Consider the following 20,934-nt stretch of genomic DNA (forward strand, 5'->3'; position numbering starts at 1 on the left):
CATCTATTGTGCAAGCCCCGAAGGTGGAATTAAAGCAGTTACCGGATAATTTAAAGTATGCATTCTTGGGAGATGGAGATACACTCCCAGTAATAATTTCCAGTAAATTGACTGCTTTAGAGGAAGAAAAACTAATTCGGGTGTTGAAGGACCACAAGGAGGCAATAGGATGGACAGTGGCTGACATAAAAGGATTAAGTCCAGCCACTTGCATGCATCGCATCTTGTTAGAAGATGGTGCTAAGCCTTCGAGAGAGGTTCAAAGGAGATTGAACCCACCAATGATGGAGGTAGTGAAGAATGAAGTTTTAAAACTTCTTGACACAGGTATAATCTATCCCATTTCGGATAGTAAGTGGGTAAGTCCTGTTCAAGTAGTTCCTAAAAAGACAGGAATTACTGTTATTGAAAATCCTAAAGGTGAGTTAGTGCCCACTCGAGTTCAAAATGGGTGGAGAGTTTGTACCGATTTTAGAAAATTAAATGCATTAACTCGTAAAGATCATTTTTCATTGCCTTTTATTGATCAGATGTTGGAAAGGTTGGCAGGAAAATCTCATTATTGCTGTCTTGATGGTTGAAGAGGTGAATTCTGACCGGCTAGAGTGAACCGAAAGTTGGGAATGCTACAGTTGAAGAGGTCACTGCGGTCTTCGTTACCTGCTTAAATTACAAGAGGGGCTGAATCCCCCGGTAGAACTCCGAAACTCAAGTCAGTTCGAAATTAGAAAAAATAGTTTAAGAGAGAATCAGTGTATAGTTTTGTTACCAGAAAGATTGATCGTCCTCCTCTTAGTAGAAGTCTTGAATATTTATAGAGGATGGACAAGAAAAAGGGACTGCTTGCACAGGTCCCTAGAGATCTGACAAGGTCAGCGTATCAAGGTGACTTGATGGGCTCTGCGGAAAGGTGCGCCGGAACAGTCAGGTGTCAGGCGGCGCATGTCAGAGCAGCTTTGTCAGAAGTGTCAGAGGTGTCAGGGGTGTCGGAGATCATGTTCCACAACTCCGGTTGCCAGGTCATTATACTTCACCTCGGCTTTATGAAGGAAGGCATTGGCCGAGGCAGTAGAAGGGCCGAAGTCACTCCTGATGGTGATAGGCCGACGTGGTCGGAACCGATCTACCTCAGGACGGGACCCCAGCACTATCCGAGCTGGAAATACCCTCCACAATGGTTTTTCAGGTTTTCTACAAATTCCAGTGGCGCCTGAAGATCAAGAGAAAATCACATTTACTTGCCCTTTTGGTACATTTGCCTATAGACGAATGCCTTTTGGTCTTTGTAATGCGCCTGCTACATTCCAAAGGTATATGGTTAATATATTTTCTGATTATGTGGAGAATATCATAGAAGTGTTTATGGATGATTTTACTGTCTATGGTAATTCTTTTGATGAATGTTTAACTAACCTCACAAAAATTCTTAAAAGGTGCATTGAGACTAATCTTGTCTTAAATTATGAGAAATGCCATTTTATGGTAGACCAAGGCATAATTTTAGGCCATGTGGTATCTGCAAAAGGAATTGAGGTAGATAAGGCTAAGGTAGAAATTATCAAATGTTTACCTTACCCTGCAAGTGTGCGGGAAGTTCGCTCTTTTCTTGGCCATACAGGTTTTTATAGGCGTTTCATCAAAGATTTTTCAAAGATATCCCATCCTCTATGCAAATTACTTCAAAAGGATGTGGTATTTCATTTTGATGATAATTGCAAGAGTGCATTTGACACGCTCAAGGGATCATTGACTTCAGCACCAATGGTTCGACCACCAAACTGGAGTCTTCCTTTCGAGATAATGTGTGATGCCAGCAATTTTGCTGTTGGTGCAGTACTTGGCCAGAAAGAGGGTGGAGCTTCTTATGTCATTTATTATGCCTCGAGGACCTTGGATGGTGCCCAGTGCAATTATTCGACTACGGAAAAGGAGCTTTTAGCTATTGTTTTTGCTTTAGAAAAATTCCGTTCTTATTTACTTGGCACTAAAGTCATTATTTATTCTGACCATGCAGCTTTGAAATATTTGCTCAACAAGAAAGAGGCCAAACCACGACTTATAAGGTGGATTCTCCTACTCCAAGAATTTGATCTGGAAATTAAAGACAAAAGGGGTGCTGAAAATATGGTTGTTGATCACCTCAGTCGTTTGATCAATAGTGAAGGACCTGCTCCCTTGAAGGATAATTTTCCAGATGAGCATCTTTTTGTAGTTCAAAAGACAACTCCCTGGTATGCTGATTTAGTGAATTATCTTGTTACTAGAACGCTACCTAATGATTTGTCTAGAGCTCAAAAGGAAAAAATTAAAAGTGATGTTAAATATTATGTGTGGGATGAACCATACTTGTGGAAATATTGTTCTGATCAAATTATTCGCAGGTGTGTGTCTGAAGAAGAGGTTCCATCAATTTTATCTTTTTGTCACTCATATGCGTGTGGTGGACATTTTGGCCTAAGCGAACTGCAAGAAAGGTTTTAGAGTGTGGTTTATTTTGGCCAACTTTGATTAGTGATGCATACTTATTTTGTAAATCATGTGCAAATTGTCAAAAGACAGGTAATTTAAGCCATAGAGATCAAATGCCTCTTACTCCTATACTGGTTTGTGAAATTTTCGATATATGGGGTATAGATTTTATGGGTCCATTTCCTTCCTCTTTTGGTAATATGTATATATTACTTGCAGTTGATTATGTCTCAAAGTGGATAGAGGCTAAGGCAACTAGGACTGACAATGCTAAGGTTGTAGTTGATTTTATTAAATCTCATATTTTTGTCAGGTATGGCACGCCAAGAGCAATTATCAGTGACCGAGGGACACACTTCTGCAATCGAGTAATGGAAGCATTGTTGAAGAAATATGGCGTCACTCACCGGGTTTCTACGTCCTATCATCCGCAGACTAGTGGTCAAGCAGAAATCTCCAATAAAGAAATCAAGTCGATACTTGAAAAGACGGTGAATCCCAATAGAAAGGATTGGAGTTTGCGCTTAGATGATGCACTTTGGGCTTACCGTACAGCTTTTAAGACCCCCATAGGTATGTCTCCTTACCGATTAATTTTTGGCAAACCTTGTCATCTACCTGTGGAATTGGAACATAGGGCATATTGGGCAGTTAAAAATTACAATATGCGGATGGATGAAGCTGGAGAACACAGGAAGTTGCAATTGCAAGAGTTGGAGGAAATCCGAAATGATGCATATGAGAGTTCTAGCATTTACAAGGAAAAGACAAAAGCATTTCATGATAAAACAATTTCGAGGAAAATTTTTTGTATTGGTCAAAAAGTACTTCTTTTTCACTCTAGACTTAAACTTTTTCCTGGTAAATTGCGTTCTCGTTGGATTGGACCTTTTATTGTGACTAATGTGTTTCCTCATGGTGCAGTACAAATTCAAAGTCTTCACACTGACAAGATTTTTAAGGTTAATGGTCATCGTCTCAAACCTTTTTATGAAGGATTTGAAGTTAATAATGTTGAGGAGGTGACCCTTGCAGTGCCTGAACTCTCTGATTGAAGCATTATTTTGTCTAGCCAAAGACATTAAAGAAAGGCGCTGCGTGGGAGGCAACCCAAGAGTTATTGTTTTTAGTAGTTTGATTGTGTTTGTTGATTTGTTAAAAGTGATTTACGTGATATAATTTCTTTGTGATAGGTAGGATCAAATAAAGCAGCAGCTGTTGGCCCTCGCCGAGATCAGCAGCGAACCTTCAACCATCAGCAGAATCTCCGAGCAGTCGGTCCTCGTACGGAGCAGATCCAACAGATGGATCGACGTTTGTCCCGCATGGGTCAGAACCTGGCAGCTTATTTCGAGCACCTTCGTTTCCAACCTCCTTTTCCACCGGAAACTTAGTATTTCTTCAGGGGAGTATTTCTTTCTTTCTACACTTTATTTTTATTTTTTCCTTGAGGACAAGGCAATGTTTAGGTGTGGGGGAGGGAGATCATGTTGATTTTAATTTCTAGTTTGGTTTTCTTTCAAAAAAAATGAAAAAGAGAAAAAATTTTAAGTATTTTTGGTCAGTTTTTGAGTTAATTCGTCTAGTTTCTGATTTTTCAAGACTTTTTGAGATTCGTATTGATTCAGTCAAGGTGGAAGTGTGAATGGTATTCTATTGCTAGTGCAAGTAATGTGTTTTCTTGACTATTGATTCAAATGAAGGGTGTTTAAAAATTTGACATATTTTCATTTTTTTTGTGAGCTTTTGGGTCTAATGAGCATTACATTTATAATTGCTCTATTTGCTTTGAATGAGTGATATCACACATGATTTGATATTCTAGAACTTGTTTTGTTATGCATGTCGAGACCATGTTTGAATTTGAGGCATTAATATGAGAAGGGCAATTAGGTTTAACCCCTTTTGACTTTCTAAAAGCCTACCTTGATCATATTTCACCTAGTTAACCAATCTGAGCCTTGACTGTTTCTTTGTCTGATACCCAAATTTGCACCCTAAGCCTTTTTATTTGAACTTTATTATTGAACCTTGAGTCAAAAGGATGCCTGAGTTTTATTGCGTGAAAATTATCAAGTATTGCTACAAGGATTTGGCAGTTGTGTTTATCTTTCAAGTTTAGTTATGTTTTGCTGCACAAAAACAAAAACAAAAACAAAAAGACAAAAACAAAAAAAACAAAAAAAAACAAAAAAAAACAAAAAAAATATGGAAGTGTCCTTGTAGTAGTGTTGAGAAAGTTGGGTTGATGCCTGTGTGAAGGTTCTTATGTAGAGTTGGCTTCGATTGTTGATGTGCCTTGGAGTTAGGGGATTGAAAAAAAAAGGGCGATTCATTTCATGCAATGAGCTATTGGTATTTCTTTTGATATTATTAGCCTAAAGGTCCATTTTGTCTAACATTTAACCCAAGCCCCATTACATCCTTATTAAAAGACCCTTTGATTTTTGTATCAAGTTCATTAAAGTGGTGGAGATTTGATATATTAGCAAGCATATGGTAAAATCATTCCATGTTGTTGATTTGAGTGATATAAACATCCTTTCCATATTTTGAGTGGTTGAGTGTATACACTGCTATCCATGTGAGGTTTGTCAAGTTTTTAACATCCTCATTTTGGTGAAATTGTTGAGAAGATGTGACACTTGTGCAAGTTTATGGAGCTATTCAAGTATTTGTGATCTTGACTGTGATTTTTGGGTAGTGAATGCTTGAGGGCAAGCATTGTCTTGGTGTGGGGGAATTTGTTAATGCGCAAATTAGGCAGTTTATTTGTTAATATTTTCCCCTTTATTTTGACCAAATGTTGTGATAATTTGCTAGATTCTACTTATATTTGAATTTTTGTGTGATTTCTAGGAACTTCAAGTCAATTGAGGCAGAAAAGGAGAAATTGAAGCCTAATTGAGGAAATTCCATTAAGAAAATCTTGATACAAGTTTCTTAGTTGATACTTGAAAACCGCTACATCAGGGATGATGGGGTGTGGAAACCATCCAGGAGTATTCATCTATAATGGTTGATGATTGTTACTGCATCAAGTTAGCAAGCGTTTTGGGCTTTTGCTTTTGGTTAGTTTACAGCAAAGAACAGTACAACTGATGCAGTAGAAAGCCCGCATCCCATTGAGCTTCAATTGCACACGAGGCCCATTTTTGGAAAAAAAAAGAAAGAAACGCTAAAGAAGCCCTGGGGGGACGCTAGGTAAAAGAAGACCTCTGGTTCAACTGAAGAGGATTAAAAAAAGAAAAAGGAGAAAACGGCAGGGGAGAAGACTCTGAAAATCAACGCAGGCCATTCTGTTCCGTTCCGTTTTTCCTTCCTTTTCCCAATTTATTTTCCTTTTTCAATTAAGAACTCGAGTAGTACTTTTGGCTGCAATTCAACTATGAGGAGTGGCTAATTTCTTCATCTAGTCAGAGGTTAAATCGAAGCTTTGGTTCGACAAAACTGTGAGATCGAATTGATTTGCCTACGTTCTTTAATTTGCAAGTATTTATATATTTCCTGTTCACTTATGCATATGATTATTTCTTGCAATTAAATACTTGATCACTGTTTAATTGTGTGAGTAATTAACAGCCATCTAAGAGTGCTCAATCCGTAATTGTTGGGTAATTTTAGTGCATGTGGCAAGTGACATGATTCAATTGTAGTAGAAACTTTTGAATTGTTGTTGCGGAAATATATGATATAGCCTAAATAAACCGAGCGTGTGTGTTTGTTGGTTATAATTGGTGGCCAGTCTAATAATTAATGCTGTCAATAGGTTAAATCCTAAGAGCGTGTTTAGGACTGCTTAATTGGCTAGGGCAATAACCACAGAGCTTGTTGTGGTTATCGAATCAGGAAGGTCAGGCAGGTTGTCAGAGCTTGTTGACAATAATAACCAGTTTATTTGTAAATGAAAGATTTTATCTCTGCATCTGTGATCAATGATTCGAACCATTAGTGGAGATTATACCTTTGACTAGAGATTTTCCTTCCGTTAATTTACTTTCTATTTATTGTTATTTATTTTATCTGCGATTGTCTTATTTTTAATTTGAGCAATTAGATTAGGTAGTTTCATATCAATCCCCCCATTTTTATTTAATGTTACATTCATTCAAAATAAATTCTCAAGTCCATGTGGATTCGACCCTGCTCACTGCTATATTCGAATTTTATCTTTCACGTAATTAAGATACTTTGGTATATCGGATCAAGCAAACTCTGGCACCAGGGTGAAGCTAGTAACCCATTGCACAGCCTAAGTCCCTGCTCCAGTACCATAGTGGACTTAATTCGTGACTTTAGAGTAGGAATTTTATTTTTGCTGGTTTGACACCCACCAAGAACCCTGCATCATGCACACCAGCGTCTCCCATGAATTGGGAAGCTCCAAGCCCTGAGATGGTTGAAACGACCGACCTCCCTTTTTCTCATTCGGAGATAAAATAAGGTTAAAATCCCCCACAATATACCATAGCTCGTGACAAGGCTTGTCGCGAAGCAAAGCAGGCCATAGCCTCCTCCTTTCCGCAATAGTACATTTAGCATGAACAAAGGAAACAATAAAAGGACAGGATCTATGGGGATGATAAAATGAGATGGACAAGTATTGGTCAGACTCCCCAACAACCATGGAGGTAAAAGGAAATCTAAAGAAAATTCAAAGATCCCCTGACGGGTTAGAGATCACATGATCAAAATTCAAACGCACACGAATTGATTCCATGTCTCTTGTCGAGAGTTTAGGTTCATAGATCCCAACCACCGACAACTTGTGTAACAAAATTAATTTTTTGAGCCTTCGTAAATTTGGAGATCTAGAAATCCCCTGAATATTCCAAAAAAGTGCACTAATCATTAGATAAAGCATGAAAAGAATTTTGAGAGTTGTGTTTCACCGACCTGAGCTCTCTATCCGAAGGAAAATTGGCCCGTATGCCACGACCCCGAGTTGTTCAACACCCCTACTCCAGTGCCGATAACTGGTCTACATTCAGGTGATAGGTCACTGAATGAGAACACTCTAGTACAGTACCTTGTGGATTTGGCAATCGAGGAGACAAACAGCCCGCACTAATGGGTTCTTCAGGCAAAGAATCGTCTGTTCCTTCGGAGTCGTCATCGCCATCCTCCGTTGCTTGAGAGTCTTCCTCCACTACCCGATCAACCATGTCATGGATGATACTAGTAGCCGCCGCCTTCAACGCATCATCAACCATAGAGGGTAGGGAAACTGGAAACGGAAGGACAACCTCCCAACTAGCGACTTGTTCAGCAGCAAGAACGGGAGCCGCGGCAGAGCCTACAGGTTCTGATGGCAGCGGCAGCTCTACCTCCTTGTGTAAGAGGATGTCACCCATAGCTGGGGTAGGAGACGTAGCATCCCCAGTTAGCACCTGAACCGTGCCTAAGTGAGGGAGTACCAAGTCATGCGTTTGATCGGGACTTTCGCGACAGGCAGCTCCACAGCCGCTGAAGCAGTAGCGGATGACGATTCTACCAACATCTCCTCGTCTTCTTGTAGCTGCCCAGCAGGCTCCGTCGTCATCACAGGAGGCAACGAGACCACCCCACACTGATCCTCCATAGAAGAGGTCACCACAGGTTCTGCTGAAGAAGGTGCCATATCCTTAGCAGCAAGAGCCGAGCCGGTCTGCTTAGCCATCTCCTTCCATTGTATGCGTGGGTCAGATTTTGATAATCCCTTGGACCGGAGCTCTGGCTTTTTAACGTGGCACTCGGCCTCTTCATACCCCTGGCAATAGCAATGGGAGCAATAGCTCGGCAAGTGATCATGTAATAATGGCTGCCAAAAACCCAGGCCCTCACCTAGTTGTAGCCATATACGGGATGGTAATTCCTTTAACAAATAAACCTCAACACATACTCTCGCTACACTAGGACGGGTGAGATTAGACGTTGCAGAATCGACGAAGAGAGGTCGCCCCAAACATGAAACAATCTGAAACAAAAATTGTTTATCAAATAGGTGGACTGGAAGCTTGGCCAGATTGAACCAAACTGGAGCGAGTGAAGATTTCCTGTCAACGTGAAAACTTGTAGACCATTTGAAGACACGCATTGGACACCCAACCACATACCAAATACTCCTTGTCCAAACCCGTAAGAAATCCACCTCGTTGTGCAACCTGATCAGGACATGCCGAGCGTCAAGCAACCCAATGGAAAACGAGTCATGCAAGTCGAGTAACGTAAAAAATTTTCGCACAACCTCCATTGCTGGCCGCTGTCTGGAGAACTTTCCGACCAATGAAAATCGAAAGGGAGTCGCTATGGACTCCATAGCTGCTATAGAAAAAGATATGGCCGGCTCTCCACGATGGGTCATAGAGGTTGCCTTAACCTGAAGGCTGGGGAAAGGCGCTGAAACGAAGGAAAATAGCTCAGAGAATGTTTTCTTGCGAAACCCAGGTGACGTAGAAGGAGGTTGCCCACCATCCGGAGGTGGCTGAGCAACCATGGCAGCCATAGAGGTTGCAGCGATCGGGTTCACAAAGTGATCAGTCCATAAGTTGAAGATGAAGCTTCTCTATTGATCTTCTGTGCCTTTGATGGGTTGGAGGTAATGAAAGGAAAAACAAGTGATGAATGAAGTAGGAGAAAAGGTTTTGGGTGTTGTCCTTAACATACGTGGAGAACCCAAAAGGTTATAGGACCAAAAGCAAATTATTTTTCTTATTAAGGCATATTAACAAACATAAACAAGGCAAAACTTAAGTCTATACGGTTCAATGAGTTTGGACAGATAAGAACTCCCAAAATGTACCAACAACCAATTAGAAAAGCTTTAAGATAAATAAAGAAAGATGAAGGGAAGACAAGCTTCAAAATATTGATGAAGAATCAAGTGGATGTCACGAGGGAGAGTCTGTTGCTTGGAGACCAAAAAGCATCCTCCAATTCATATTCAAGTATGTTCAACAAAGTTGGATTTTCTGGGATTAAACCCGTCGATCACATATATGTACAATGCAAGTACTTAATTTTAAAATTTGGTAGATCAATAGTGAAAATTAAAATAAAATAGTTAATTTGAAATTTTGGAAAATTTAGCTAATAAGAGATTTTGCTTAACACAGCAATAAAATTTTAACAATGTAAAAGATAACACTAGTACAATTAGTGAGAAATAATCAACTAAACAACAACGCAAGATTAAAAATATTCAAAGATGAACAAAATTTTCATAATGCAAAAGTTAGTAGATGCGGCAATGAAATTTTATCAAGATTTTAGGGGGCAGAGGGTAAAAGAAAGACTTTCAATAAAAATTATTAAAATTTTCTAGGAGCTAAAAAGAAATCTCAAAACTTGGGCAGAAGGGACTGGGGCGGATGTGCTGCCGCAGGCCCCCCGTCCCTCCACCATTTGATGTTGAATTTTTATTAGCTATTTTTGTTTTGATTTTCTATTATCATTTTTTCTTAATATGGACAATCCTTTTTTGCTTATAATGTTCATAATGTGAATTATTTTCTGGAGATGATATTCCTGACTTCTAATTTATTTATTGGTTTATTTGTTTCGTAGGTAGGTACCCTGTTGAAATGAGTTGAAATTTTGGTGATTTTTCTTATTCGGGATAATCATTCACGGTAAGCCAAATTGCAGTTGGAGTTAACCAATTCCATGCAGATCCATGGTTATAGAATAAAGGTTTGTCTAACAAATGAAATGCCCATTAGATATTGGTTAAGATGTTGTAAAATTAAATAGAAAAAAAATTATAAATGTATATAGAGTAATAATTGTTATTGTATGTATTCACATGATAAGTTAAGTATGATTTAACTGTTTTAACAAGAATCCATTGGGCACCCTATAGAAAAGACTATAGAATAAGGCCTCAGAATTTCGGTACTGGTGTTTCACTATTTACCATAAATGCTGAAATTGAAAATTCAAACATTATTCCTGTTTCTTATACATGCAGCATTTGCACGAAGAAGGATGAGAACTGGTAATAACTCTAGTCATAGTACGATGAAAGATACCTAATTATGAATCATTTGTGACAGTGGAAGGACAAAGTGAATATGTTATATATATCAAGTATAAACTTTAGTAGGCAAAATAGATGCAAACTATCCGCCCTATGAACCAAAATGCTGACCCAATCCACAAAACTTGCATCGGTCATTTTGTGATCCATATCTGGATGGATATCCGGATATTTGAATTTGATCGGATATTATGTGGATCGGATATTTGATTCATATCTGAATTTTAAAATTTCTTTAAAAAATTTAAACTTTCCAAAGATAAAATGAAATTTAAATATATTAAAGTTTCAAAAATATTATGTAAGTGATTGGTTATACTTACATATGTGTTTTAGTCATAAAAAAAAAAGATTTTTAGCCAAAATTAGTCTTTTTTTGTTGCAATATAAAGTAATTTCATTTTTTTCTTAGTTTGATTCAAATAGATAAGATTCAATATTTCATCTCGAATTTTTTCATCCACAAATTATATGATAAAATGTTTTAAAATTTAACACCATATGCAAAGAAACACTATTTTGAAAGAGCACATAGATATAAAAATGAGATATAAGAGATAAAATTATTATAAATTAATGGATTTAGTGTATAAAAAAATCTAAAAAACTATATGCATCGGAACCAATATCCACGGATCACAAAAAATAATATCCAAATCCAAGCCATATGGATTCTTGATTCGGATGTGATCCGATGGATCGCATATCTACCAATTCAGATCGGACTCGAATTGGATTGTTGGGTCAAGATGCACACCCCTAGACGCAAGGATGTTCGTGACCTCTAAAGAGTTTCTCCTAGTTAGGGGTGAGCAAACGGTGTATATTCGGTAATTCGGTTATATGAATTCGGTAAATTCGGTTATTAGACTTATAGAAATCTAAATCGATTTCAAATTCAAATTGGAGATATCCGAATTCATTCAATTCCGAATTTGAATTCGAAAACGGTAATGAATTCAGGTTAACCAAATTCATTTTTTTAAAAAAAATTGTTGAATCCTTTAATTGCAGTTTCCGACCTAATTAAAATAATAAGTATTATAGTTCTACTAAATATAGTTATGTATTATACATATACTTATTAATTATTATCTAATTCTAGTCATGTATAAAATAATAAGTATTATAGTTATGTTATGTATTGTTGTATATTTGTATTATTATAGTCATATAACAATTAACAAATATTAAAATAATATGTTGTACATTATTATATATTATTATTATCATAAGTACATGATAACACCCATATACTAACTATTATTAATAGCATTTACCTATATAATATAAGAATATATTAGTAGTATATACTAATACTAAACCAATTCTTTATAAACGAATTCGAAATCAGTTATTACCAATTCATAATTTCATTACTTATTTCATATCATATTAGAATTCGGTGAATTCGGTAAATACCGTTTTTGTACCAAATTACCAAATACCCGATTTCAAATTACCAAATTGAATTTAAATTCGGGTATGAATTCGGTATGTACCGAATTTGATCACCCCTACTCCTAGTGCAACCAAAAACTGATTTAATTAGTTTTACAATTAGAGATAATGCTCAAATACTATTGATCAATACACCATCATTTTTCCCTCTTTTCGATGTAGTTAAATAGCTCTGGCTATTTAGAATTGTATCCAAAGGACATTCTTTTATATATATATATATATATATATATATATATATATATATATATGCAAAGAAAAGGTCTATCGCACATTTCTAGTCAATGTCATAACACGCTGATTTTAAGTTTAACACTCGGAATATGCTACTATTGTAATGGAGCTTTGAAATTTAGGTGTCGTTTGAATTGTAACTTTTTGGAATTTTCGTAGACAAATATATTATAACGATGTGATATATGTTAGATAAAAAGGTGATTTAAAAATGTGTAAGAAAAAATTTTTCATGAAAAATACCAATTCAAACATGTTTCAAATTTTTAAAACAAACCACGTAGAGTTTCTTAATTATGTATGGGTGCAAAACTCGGGTAAACAGCATATGCATATTTAATATGGTTAAGAATCTAGGATCCACTAAACCAAAAAAAATCTAGGATCCAAAGTTATATTATATCTGCCATCTTCCAAAATATAAAGGATTTCCTTAGTTTTTCAGTTTTATGGACGCTCTGGTTTTCCCTTTTTTTTTTTATCTGTCTAACCAGATTATCCTACATAAGAGGGGAAAAATAAAAATCTAATGGTAGAAATAGATAAAAAGAAAATAGTTTTTTTCGATAGACACAACATGCTAAAAGATAGCATGCTGTATATGTCATCCTAACAATTAAACAATCCAGATTTAACTTGTCACATCTCGAACAATTATAATTGTAAGGAAATTCTATTACCTCTTTTGGATATCGTACCTAAAAGGTATTGTCGAACTCTACATAATTGTGAAATATTATATTATGCCAAGTTATTTTACTGTTTCTACTTCCAAAAGAAAGTCAAAACCTGCATTTGATAATAGGGACTAGCCTACACTACCATTATGAACTTAATGAACTTTTCCTTAATTTGAAACTAAATACAATCATGTTCCATCTTCAATTAAGAGTTACATTAACTAATCATTTTACTTTTTACCACCTTCATCTTTTTATATGTTGCCCATCTTCCAATTGTAAAAATGATTTCCTAAAGTTTCTTCTTTCCATGGCAATTATGTTTTTCCCTCTATCCATTCTAACCAAGGTATCCTATGTTACCATGTATCAGACGTAAGAGGGGAAAAACAAAACCTGACAAAAGATTAAAAAAAAATTCTGGGAGATACACTTCAAGCTAAACGAAATCATGCTGTCTATATTTTCCTAACAATTAAACGATCTGGATTAAACTTTTCCCATCTCGATTAATTAAACTTGTGATTCCATTGTATTTGCCAAGTCATTAGTTGTTTCTACTCTTAAAAGAAAACTCAAAATCAGCATTTGAGAATAGTTTTAGCTAAGTATAATCCAATAGCAAACGAGATGGTTTTAGCACACTAGGAACTTAATTATGAATGGTTACTTAATTTGCAGCTAAATACAATCATGTTCCTTTTTTAACTGGGAGTTAAACTAATCCTAGTAGAGTTGTACTCTTTTTTTCCTTATTCATCTTTAACATGGATAATCATAGAACAGAAGTGATCAGCTCCATCCATGGTTCAAAGACTCGGCCGAGACCAAGACGACTCGGCCGAGTCGTCACTGGAAGGGAGCTTTCCGATCTGATACCGGGACGAGATAACTCCGAGATAATGAATTGCCGAGAACTCGTCCAAAACGTCTCCGAGACAGATAAAAACGGCTGAGTCGCCCCGAATCAACCCGAATCAACTTGAATTTTTTTTTTTACTATTTTTAATTATTTTTGTTTATCATATTTTTTACAATTTTTAGAATATTAAATATTTTTAAAATTTGCATCTCGCCGAGACCGCAACCAATATGCCGAGACCGGTGTGGAACAGTCTAGGCCACGACCGCAACCATGCGGCGTTGAACCACGAATAGAACGGCTGATTCGTGAGAGCATCATTGTTTATCTATAATGACCAGGTTTTTTGATCCAACTATAAAGTAACTCTAGAACTATTGGTTGTCTAGCTAAATGAAAGGCCTTGCCAGTGGTAAAATTTCTTGTTGAATGATCAAATATATTTTCTATTTGGTTACCTAAGGCACACAATAATGGCTAGCTATTATTGTTTTCAACCCAAGGATAGGTTTCTTCAGATAAAGTGTCATTTCTAAGGATTTTTTTTTATACCCTAGTTGTGTGTATAACTATCTTGGCAAAAAAGAAATCTTAAATTTAATACCATTATCAAAGCAACCTTATCTAAACCACTTAAACTTTTAAAGTTCTCTAGAGAAATATCCTTTCTTCATCCACCCCTTTCACAATTACAAACCACTTTACCTTTATTTACAAAAAAAATTCATAATAATTATCTTGACTTCTTAGATTTTTATAATCAACTCTTTGTAGTTTCCAATTTTTTTTCTTTTCAATTTTTTTTTCATTCTTTACCGTTAAAATGATCTTCATCAAAATATTTTTTAAATAGTTGTATACATATCAGATATGCTTTAAAACACTAGTTGTAATTCAGAAGGGGCTTACCTTTTATTTACAAGTATGCTTATCGCGTGCCATTAAATCACCAAATAGAGAAAAGAAAAATCTTCCATACTTAAGCAACTACGTACAATCCTCTTTCTAACAACCCTTTCTAAGTTCCTTTCAGTTTTTTAATTGAGTTCTCACTAAAGTTGCTCGCATGCTCTACTTGGCTCAACTCACATAAGCCCTAGTTAGGCTCGTTCATTTGAGTAAATGCGAGCACCAAAAAAGGCTCTAATATTGAACGAGTCAAGCACCGGCTCACAAGCAAGCAACTCAATTGGTTCGGCTCACAAGGGCAAATAAGCCCTTTCACTATTATAGCTACACCATTCCTCTGAAGGTATAATACTTTCTATTTATCTCAAGGTCTAACTTAATTGGCAATTTGGTATGAATATGGTCGGGTGATCGTAAGATTCATGATTAGACTCTTAAACTCTTTCCTTTTTCTCTTCATCCTTGTAAGGTTTGGAATCTCTTCTTGAACAAAGAAAAATGTTTTATTTCTTGCTCCTTTTTCTTCCCGCTTTTTTACTGAGTTACCAATGCAATTGGAAACAAACTGAGCTACCTGCGAGCTCAACCCGACTTAACTCGTATAAGCTCGAGTATTAGTTCCCTTTTATATAGGAAATTAGTTGTTTTTTAAATTCTAAATTATAGTTAATTTAATTAGTAAATGTTTTCATTATTTCTCTCCACAAATATGTGTAAAGTATCTTAAGTTGAATGGATAGTAGAGTCATTTACCCACTAATGATGTAAGCATTAGGTCCCATATTGATGACCGGAAGCAAGTGATATTTTCAAAATCTCAAGAGAGGGCAGTGAAATTATTAGAAATCTCAAGGGAGGCTTTTGAAATTACCCTTAATTTGTGCCAACTGGTCTGTTTACATTAGTCCATGTATGTGTCCTCTCTTCTAAAACAAATGAGAAGCAGCTGGAATTGTGTGCTTTTACTGCTGGGATTTTCAAATCCTTCAGAGGATTGGAATACAAATCAAACATGTATATGGTATAACAGTTTTAGCCAAATTATTCACCATTTCATTCATTTCCCTAAAAACAATGTACAACTCAACGGCAAGAATGTTCGTCTGCGAGCAGTTCGGATATTGTCTTATCCTTAATTGCTTGAGGAATTATGTACAAGAAGACATTTCAAGTTGGTCTGAAGGTCCTCGAATCAAACAATTTGCAATAAAGTAAAAACAGAAATTACAGATATATGGAGAGGATATAAAACTTTTTATTTTTCCCTTTTTAGCATACCTGCATTAAATATTTGGAAAGAGATAAAGGAAAATAAGCAGATGAAGAAGCATAAAAAAGGTAAAGGAAAATATTTGCGTATAACTTGGAGCCAACAAGACTAATATGATGAACTTCATCTTGGGAGAAAAAGCAAGAAATCTTCGCCTTTTCTCTGGTAAGCTTCTAGTCTAGATATTTCATTTAAGTCCATGAAGGTTCAAACAAGGTGGACCGAGATCCTAAACACCATGATGCCCTCGTACACATTCATAGAACCCTTTTTAATAGGGTTTTAATGATTATGCAACCAGATTTCAATTCAAATTAAATTGCTTATGCGAAATAAGTCAAAACAATGGTGTCTAATACAAGCAAAAGAAGCAAAATCTAATCGTTTATTGTTCGCAAAGTCTTGGATGGGTAATTTTCTTTGTTTAATAGAAGATTTAACCTTATAGCAGGGTGGGCAAGCAGTTTTGCAGATCTGTCCCATAAATTAGGTGCTACGAAACTCTTTCTTCCACAAGCTAAAGCAGTTTCCAATTAACCATACAAGGGAAGCTTGAAAATAACCATCTAAAGATACAAAGTGAATTTACATGTGTTATTGCATGGCTCAACAAAATCAGTCCGCGGTACCATAATCAAAGCAGTTAATTCCATGCAGCATCCAAAATTCACAGGAAAGACTATGCACTTTATTGAAACACAGCAGTAGGGGTTGCAACAACAGCCATTACAATAAGCTCCAAAAGTTTACCATAATCAAGAATACATATAAAACAAGCACAAATATCATTGCATCACAAAACATGTTCACAAGTTTAAGAGGCGCCCTATGACATATAAAGCTTGCAAAGCAACAATTGGAATCAAAATATATCAAACCCTTCATACAAGCTGCAGCAATCAGAAGTAAATGTAAACATAAATCATAACATTACCATTCCCAAGATGCAGGACAAGAAAGCAATGCAACAGTATTAAAAGAATTTGCAGTAGCCAAAGCCTACTATAAATCATGTCAAAGAGAGTATACAATTCAGCAGTCAGCAGGGAACATTATTCCCACAAACTGCTCTTCTACACCCTTCGACAGATTCCAGGCTCTCAACATAATTAAAGACTTGAAAGGAAGGGGACTTGAAATCAGAAGAGTACTGCTTTCTTTTCCTAAAAGGATCATAGGATATCAGTTTCTTAGAACCTTCATCTTCATATCTGAAGAGAAGTTCCCCATCTTTCCAAGATCGCAGAGGCCACAGAACCACTTCTAACTGTTCAAGGGTAAACTGCTTGGACCAAGACCCTTCAACTCCAGATTCAGCCATAGCCCATATCTCAATACCCCCACTCATCACATTAGACTCAGTGCATGAAATTCAGAACCATATGTTCTTAGTTCTACTATTATCAAGAACTAGATAAACTGTCAAAGTCAAATGCTACATATCAGGACAAAAAACAAACAGATTTGCATTTCAAGAGACTGAACAAGATGAATAGAATTAGTACAAGTTATTTCAAGAACAAAGATCAGTGCATGAAATTCAGAACCATATGTTCATAGTTCTACAATTATCAAGAACTAGATAAACTGTCAAAATCATATGCTACATATCGGGACACTAAACAAACAGATTTGCCATTTCAAGAGACTAAACAAGATGAATAGAATTAGTACAAGTTATTACAAGAACAAAAATCAGTGCATGAAACACCACCATCTATCTGCTCATACATTTTACTTTTTCCCCTTTTTCCCCTTTTTCCCTACTGGTCCACTGTTCGGTCTTGAAGGTCTTCGTTTCCGTGTAACAGCAAACTCTCCAAATTTATGACCAACCTTTGCCTCAGTAATTTTACAACGGACAAAAGTTTTTCCATTGTAAATTCGCACAGTGGAATCAACAAGTTCTGGCCAAATAGTAGATCTCCTTGACCAAATTTTCGTGTTAGAAACGTCTTTTCTCATCTTCTTTTTCATCAGGAAGGCATCAACAAAGCTGCCCTTCCATATAGATCGTCCTGAAGAGAAGCTAGCAACTTGAAATAATCCACCAAACTGCAATAGTCATTACCAAAACGAGAAACAGAAGTTCAGCATTTAGTCCAGTTGTTAAATAACAGAATTTAAAATAGAGCTGCTCTGAAAATATGACCACAAAGCAAACATATTTTCCTAGTGTTTGCATTCTAAACACAGCTAAATGATCACCCTCGAACAAGAAGCAAATTTGCAGGTCACAAAAGAAGCATATTTGCATATTCTGGAGCTAGTAAGAGTTCTACAGCAGTGTCAGAAAATGGCCAGAGTAGACAAGACATAAGAAGATCAAATGAGTTACAAGCAATTCCATTGAAACAGAAACCAAAAACTGTTAATGAACAACACAGTCACTCTCAAATTCTAACCAAAACAGGCCAGCAAGCAAGCTACCTCAATAATCCACACGATTGTCCAATTGATAAAATCCCATCAAAAGTCAAGCATCTGTAGGGCTTCACTGGGAAATAGAGTCAGAAGTGGAAGCTTTTTACAAATTCTTAAGCATCATCCTTGTTTACTAACGTAAACCAGAACAAACCTGGAACTTTGAAGCATTACAGCAGAGTACAGTTTCACACATAAAACAAATACCAAGAAATCAAATTCTGTAGTAGCACGAATAAAAATAATGAAGAGGATAGCTGGAACACATTAGTACCAGCAAAGTGAACCAAATAACCCATAGCAGAGCAATTTAGGCTCCCCATGTTGTACGGAAAATTCAGCATTTAGTCCAATCATTAAACAACACAACTTAGACTAGAGCCACTCAGAAACTATGAACACATATAAGCATATTCTCTGCATACTTGAAGACGACTAACTGCTCACGGTCAAACAAGAAGCAACTCTGCAAATCACAAAACACACATATTTGCATATTTTGGAGCTAATACCAGCTATCCTATAATGATGTCAACAAATGCCCACAGTCCATAAGAAGACAAAATGAATTAAAAGCATCTCCATGAACAGAGAAACCAATGCAAGAAAACTGTTAAAATACAACAAAATCACTGTAGCAAGCAATCTGAAAGTCCATCTGATGCAATCCCACACAAGTAAACCGCATAGCAAAAATCCAACGCCTTCAAGGCTTTACTCAGAAAGAGAGTTCAAACCGCATCTTCTAACAGATTCTCGATTATTTATAACGTAAACTAAAACAAACACTACACGAATCGATGCATTATATCCGAGTACAAATTCTCACATAGAACAGAAACCCATTTCAGAAATGAAATTCTATCGCAGGATGAAACAAACATTACCAAAAACAAAAAAAAAAAGGAAGAGGACAACCGGACCTTGGTAGTGCCGCCAAAGGGAACCAGAGGACCCCTAGCAGAGGAATGAGGCTGGCCAATATTGTAGGGCAACTGTCCAAGACCTCTACCAGATCCGACTACCACTTCTTTCAACAATCTCAGCATCTTTGAGGTTTCTCGTTCTCAATTTTCTGCAATCTACCGATCTATCTATCCTTCCCCCAAGAAGCTGCAAAAAATGGGGTGCGAGAGACGAAGACAGAGTAAAGAACAAAGCAGGGGGAATAGCGCGATTATAATAGGGTTTAGTTCAGTGGGAAGTGGAAAATGAAATTAAGGCTTTTTTTTTTTTGTAAAAATAATCACCAAAAGCATTTAATTTATCTGGTTTTTTTTTTAATGACGTCCAATTAGTATAAAATAATAATTTCATTTATTAATTTGTTTTATGAGAAGTTAGAAATCAAAATGACTGGGGCAAAATACACTTTATCCCCCTATGATTTAATACTTTATACATAGCTTCCTATAGTTTCAAAAACTATACATAATCCCTCCATAATTTGGATTAAAATGTCAAAATGACAGAATTTGTATTCCATAACAGAGTCAACCTAAATGTCAAAAGTACCTCTATGTAGAGTTGAAAATTATTTATTAACCACGGGAATTATGTATATATTTTGAAAATCATAAAGGGATTACATAGTAAAATACTAAACTATAAGAGAGTTTTATAATAAAACATAAAACCATACGGATTAAAGTATTATACATATTATGTTCATATATTTTGATTAATTCAGTCATTTTAGTTTTTAAACAAGGGTAATTTAAATCTTTTCATGGGTTCCATTACAAATGAGCATTTCTGTCATTTTGACACTTTAATTCAAATTATGAAGGGATTACATATAACTTTTGAAACTATAGGGGGATTATATGAAAAAAATTACTAAACTATAGAGGAATAAAATGTATTTTGCCCAAATAATTAAGATAGTAATACTCTTGATTATGAAGTTAGATTTTAAAAAAAAAAAAAAAAAAGGGTGCACAGGCTTTGTGGAATTTGAATGGAATGTTTTGCACAGTTTAAAATCCCTTGTTGGGAAGTTCAAGAAGCTCTCTTACTATCCCCAAAAAAAAAAAAAAGTTTCGATTATTAAGTAAAAGTGTTCTTGCAATTATTTTGTCTTTAGTGTCTTAAATTTTAGTAATCATATAAAATCTTTCCACCTACGAGCCTTCCTTTCCTACAATATCTAGTTATTGAAAAACAAATTAGAAAAGGAAAAGGAAAAAACCAATATAAAATGTGATATAGCCAGAATCGTGCAATAGATGATTCATGCATGATTTTCACCACACAAACCGAAAAATGGTCAACCTGCTAATAATTTAAGTATTTTCACATTTGTATGTATCGCTTTACCCACCTCCTAATGTTCTCATATTTATATTTATTGCTTACGCATATGATATTTTTAAAGTTTCTTTTGTAGGTGGACAAATTAGTTAAATGACTTAAAAATTTTCTTAGCCAAACGCGTTTTATTTCTAGAAAAGGTGTGATCTAAATTCAGAAGAATTGATGACGCCAAATATCCTCTTTAGAAAGGTTGAACACAGTGTTGCTTCTTTGTTGACGTTGGATCTTCATAAGCAAATTCCATCTCTTCAACAAAACTGCTATCAAAGAAATGTTCTGTCCCTTAAAAACA

General features: G+C 35.9%; 1 protein-coding gene across 1 annotated transcript; it reads right to left on the reverse strand.

Moving 5' to 3' along the window:
• Positions 1–17,432: 17,432 nt before the first annotated feature.
• LOC113775162 (ribosomal protein S19, mitochondrial-like) lies at positions 17,433–19,513 on the reverse strand. The gene is made up of 2 exons (XM_027319921.1): positions 19,250–19,513; positions 17,433–17,957 (listed from the first exon to the last, which is right to left on the reverse strand). The coding sequence occupies exons 1-2, from the start codon at positions 19,373–19,375 to the stop codon at positions 17,637–17,639; spliced, it is 447 nt and encodes a 148-aa protein (XP_027175722.1). The 5' UTR covers positions 19,376–19,513; the 3' UTR covers positions 17,433–17,636.
• Between the last annotated feature and the right edge of the window lie 1,421 nt (positions 19,514–20,934).

This window comes from Coffea eugenioides, chromosome 6 (assembly GCF_003713205.1).
Source record: "Coffea eugenioides isolate CCC68of chromosome 6, Ceug_1.0, whole genome shotgun sequence".
Taxonomy (NCBI): Eukaryota; Viridiplantae; Streptophyta; class Magnoliopsida; order Gentianales; family Rubiaceae; genus Coffea; species Coffea eugenioides.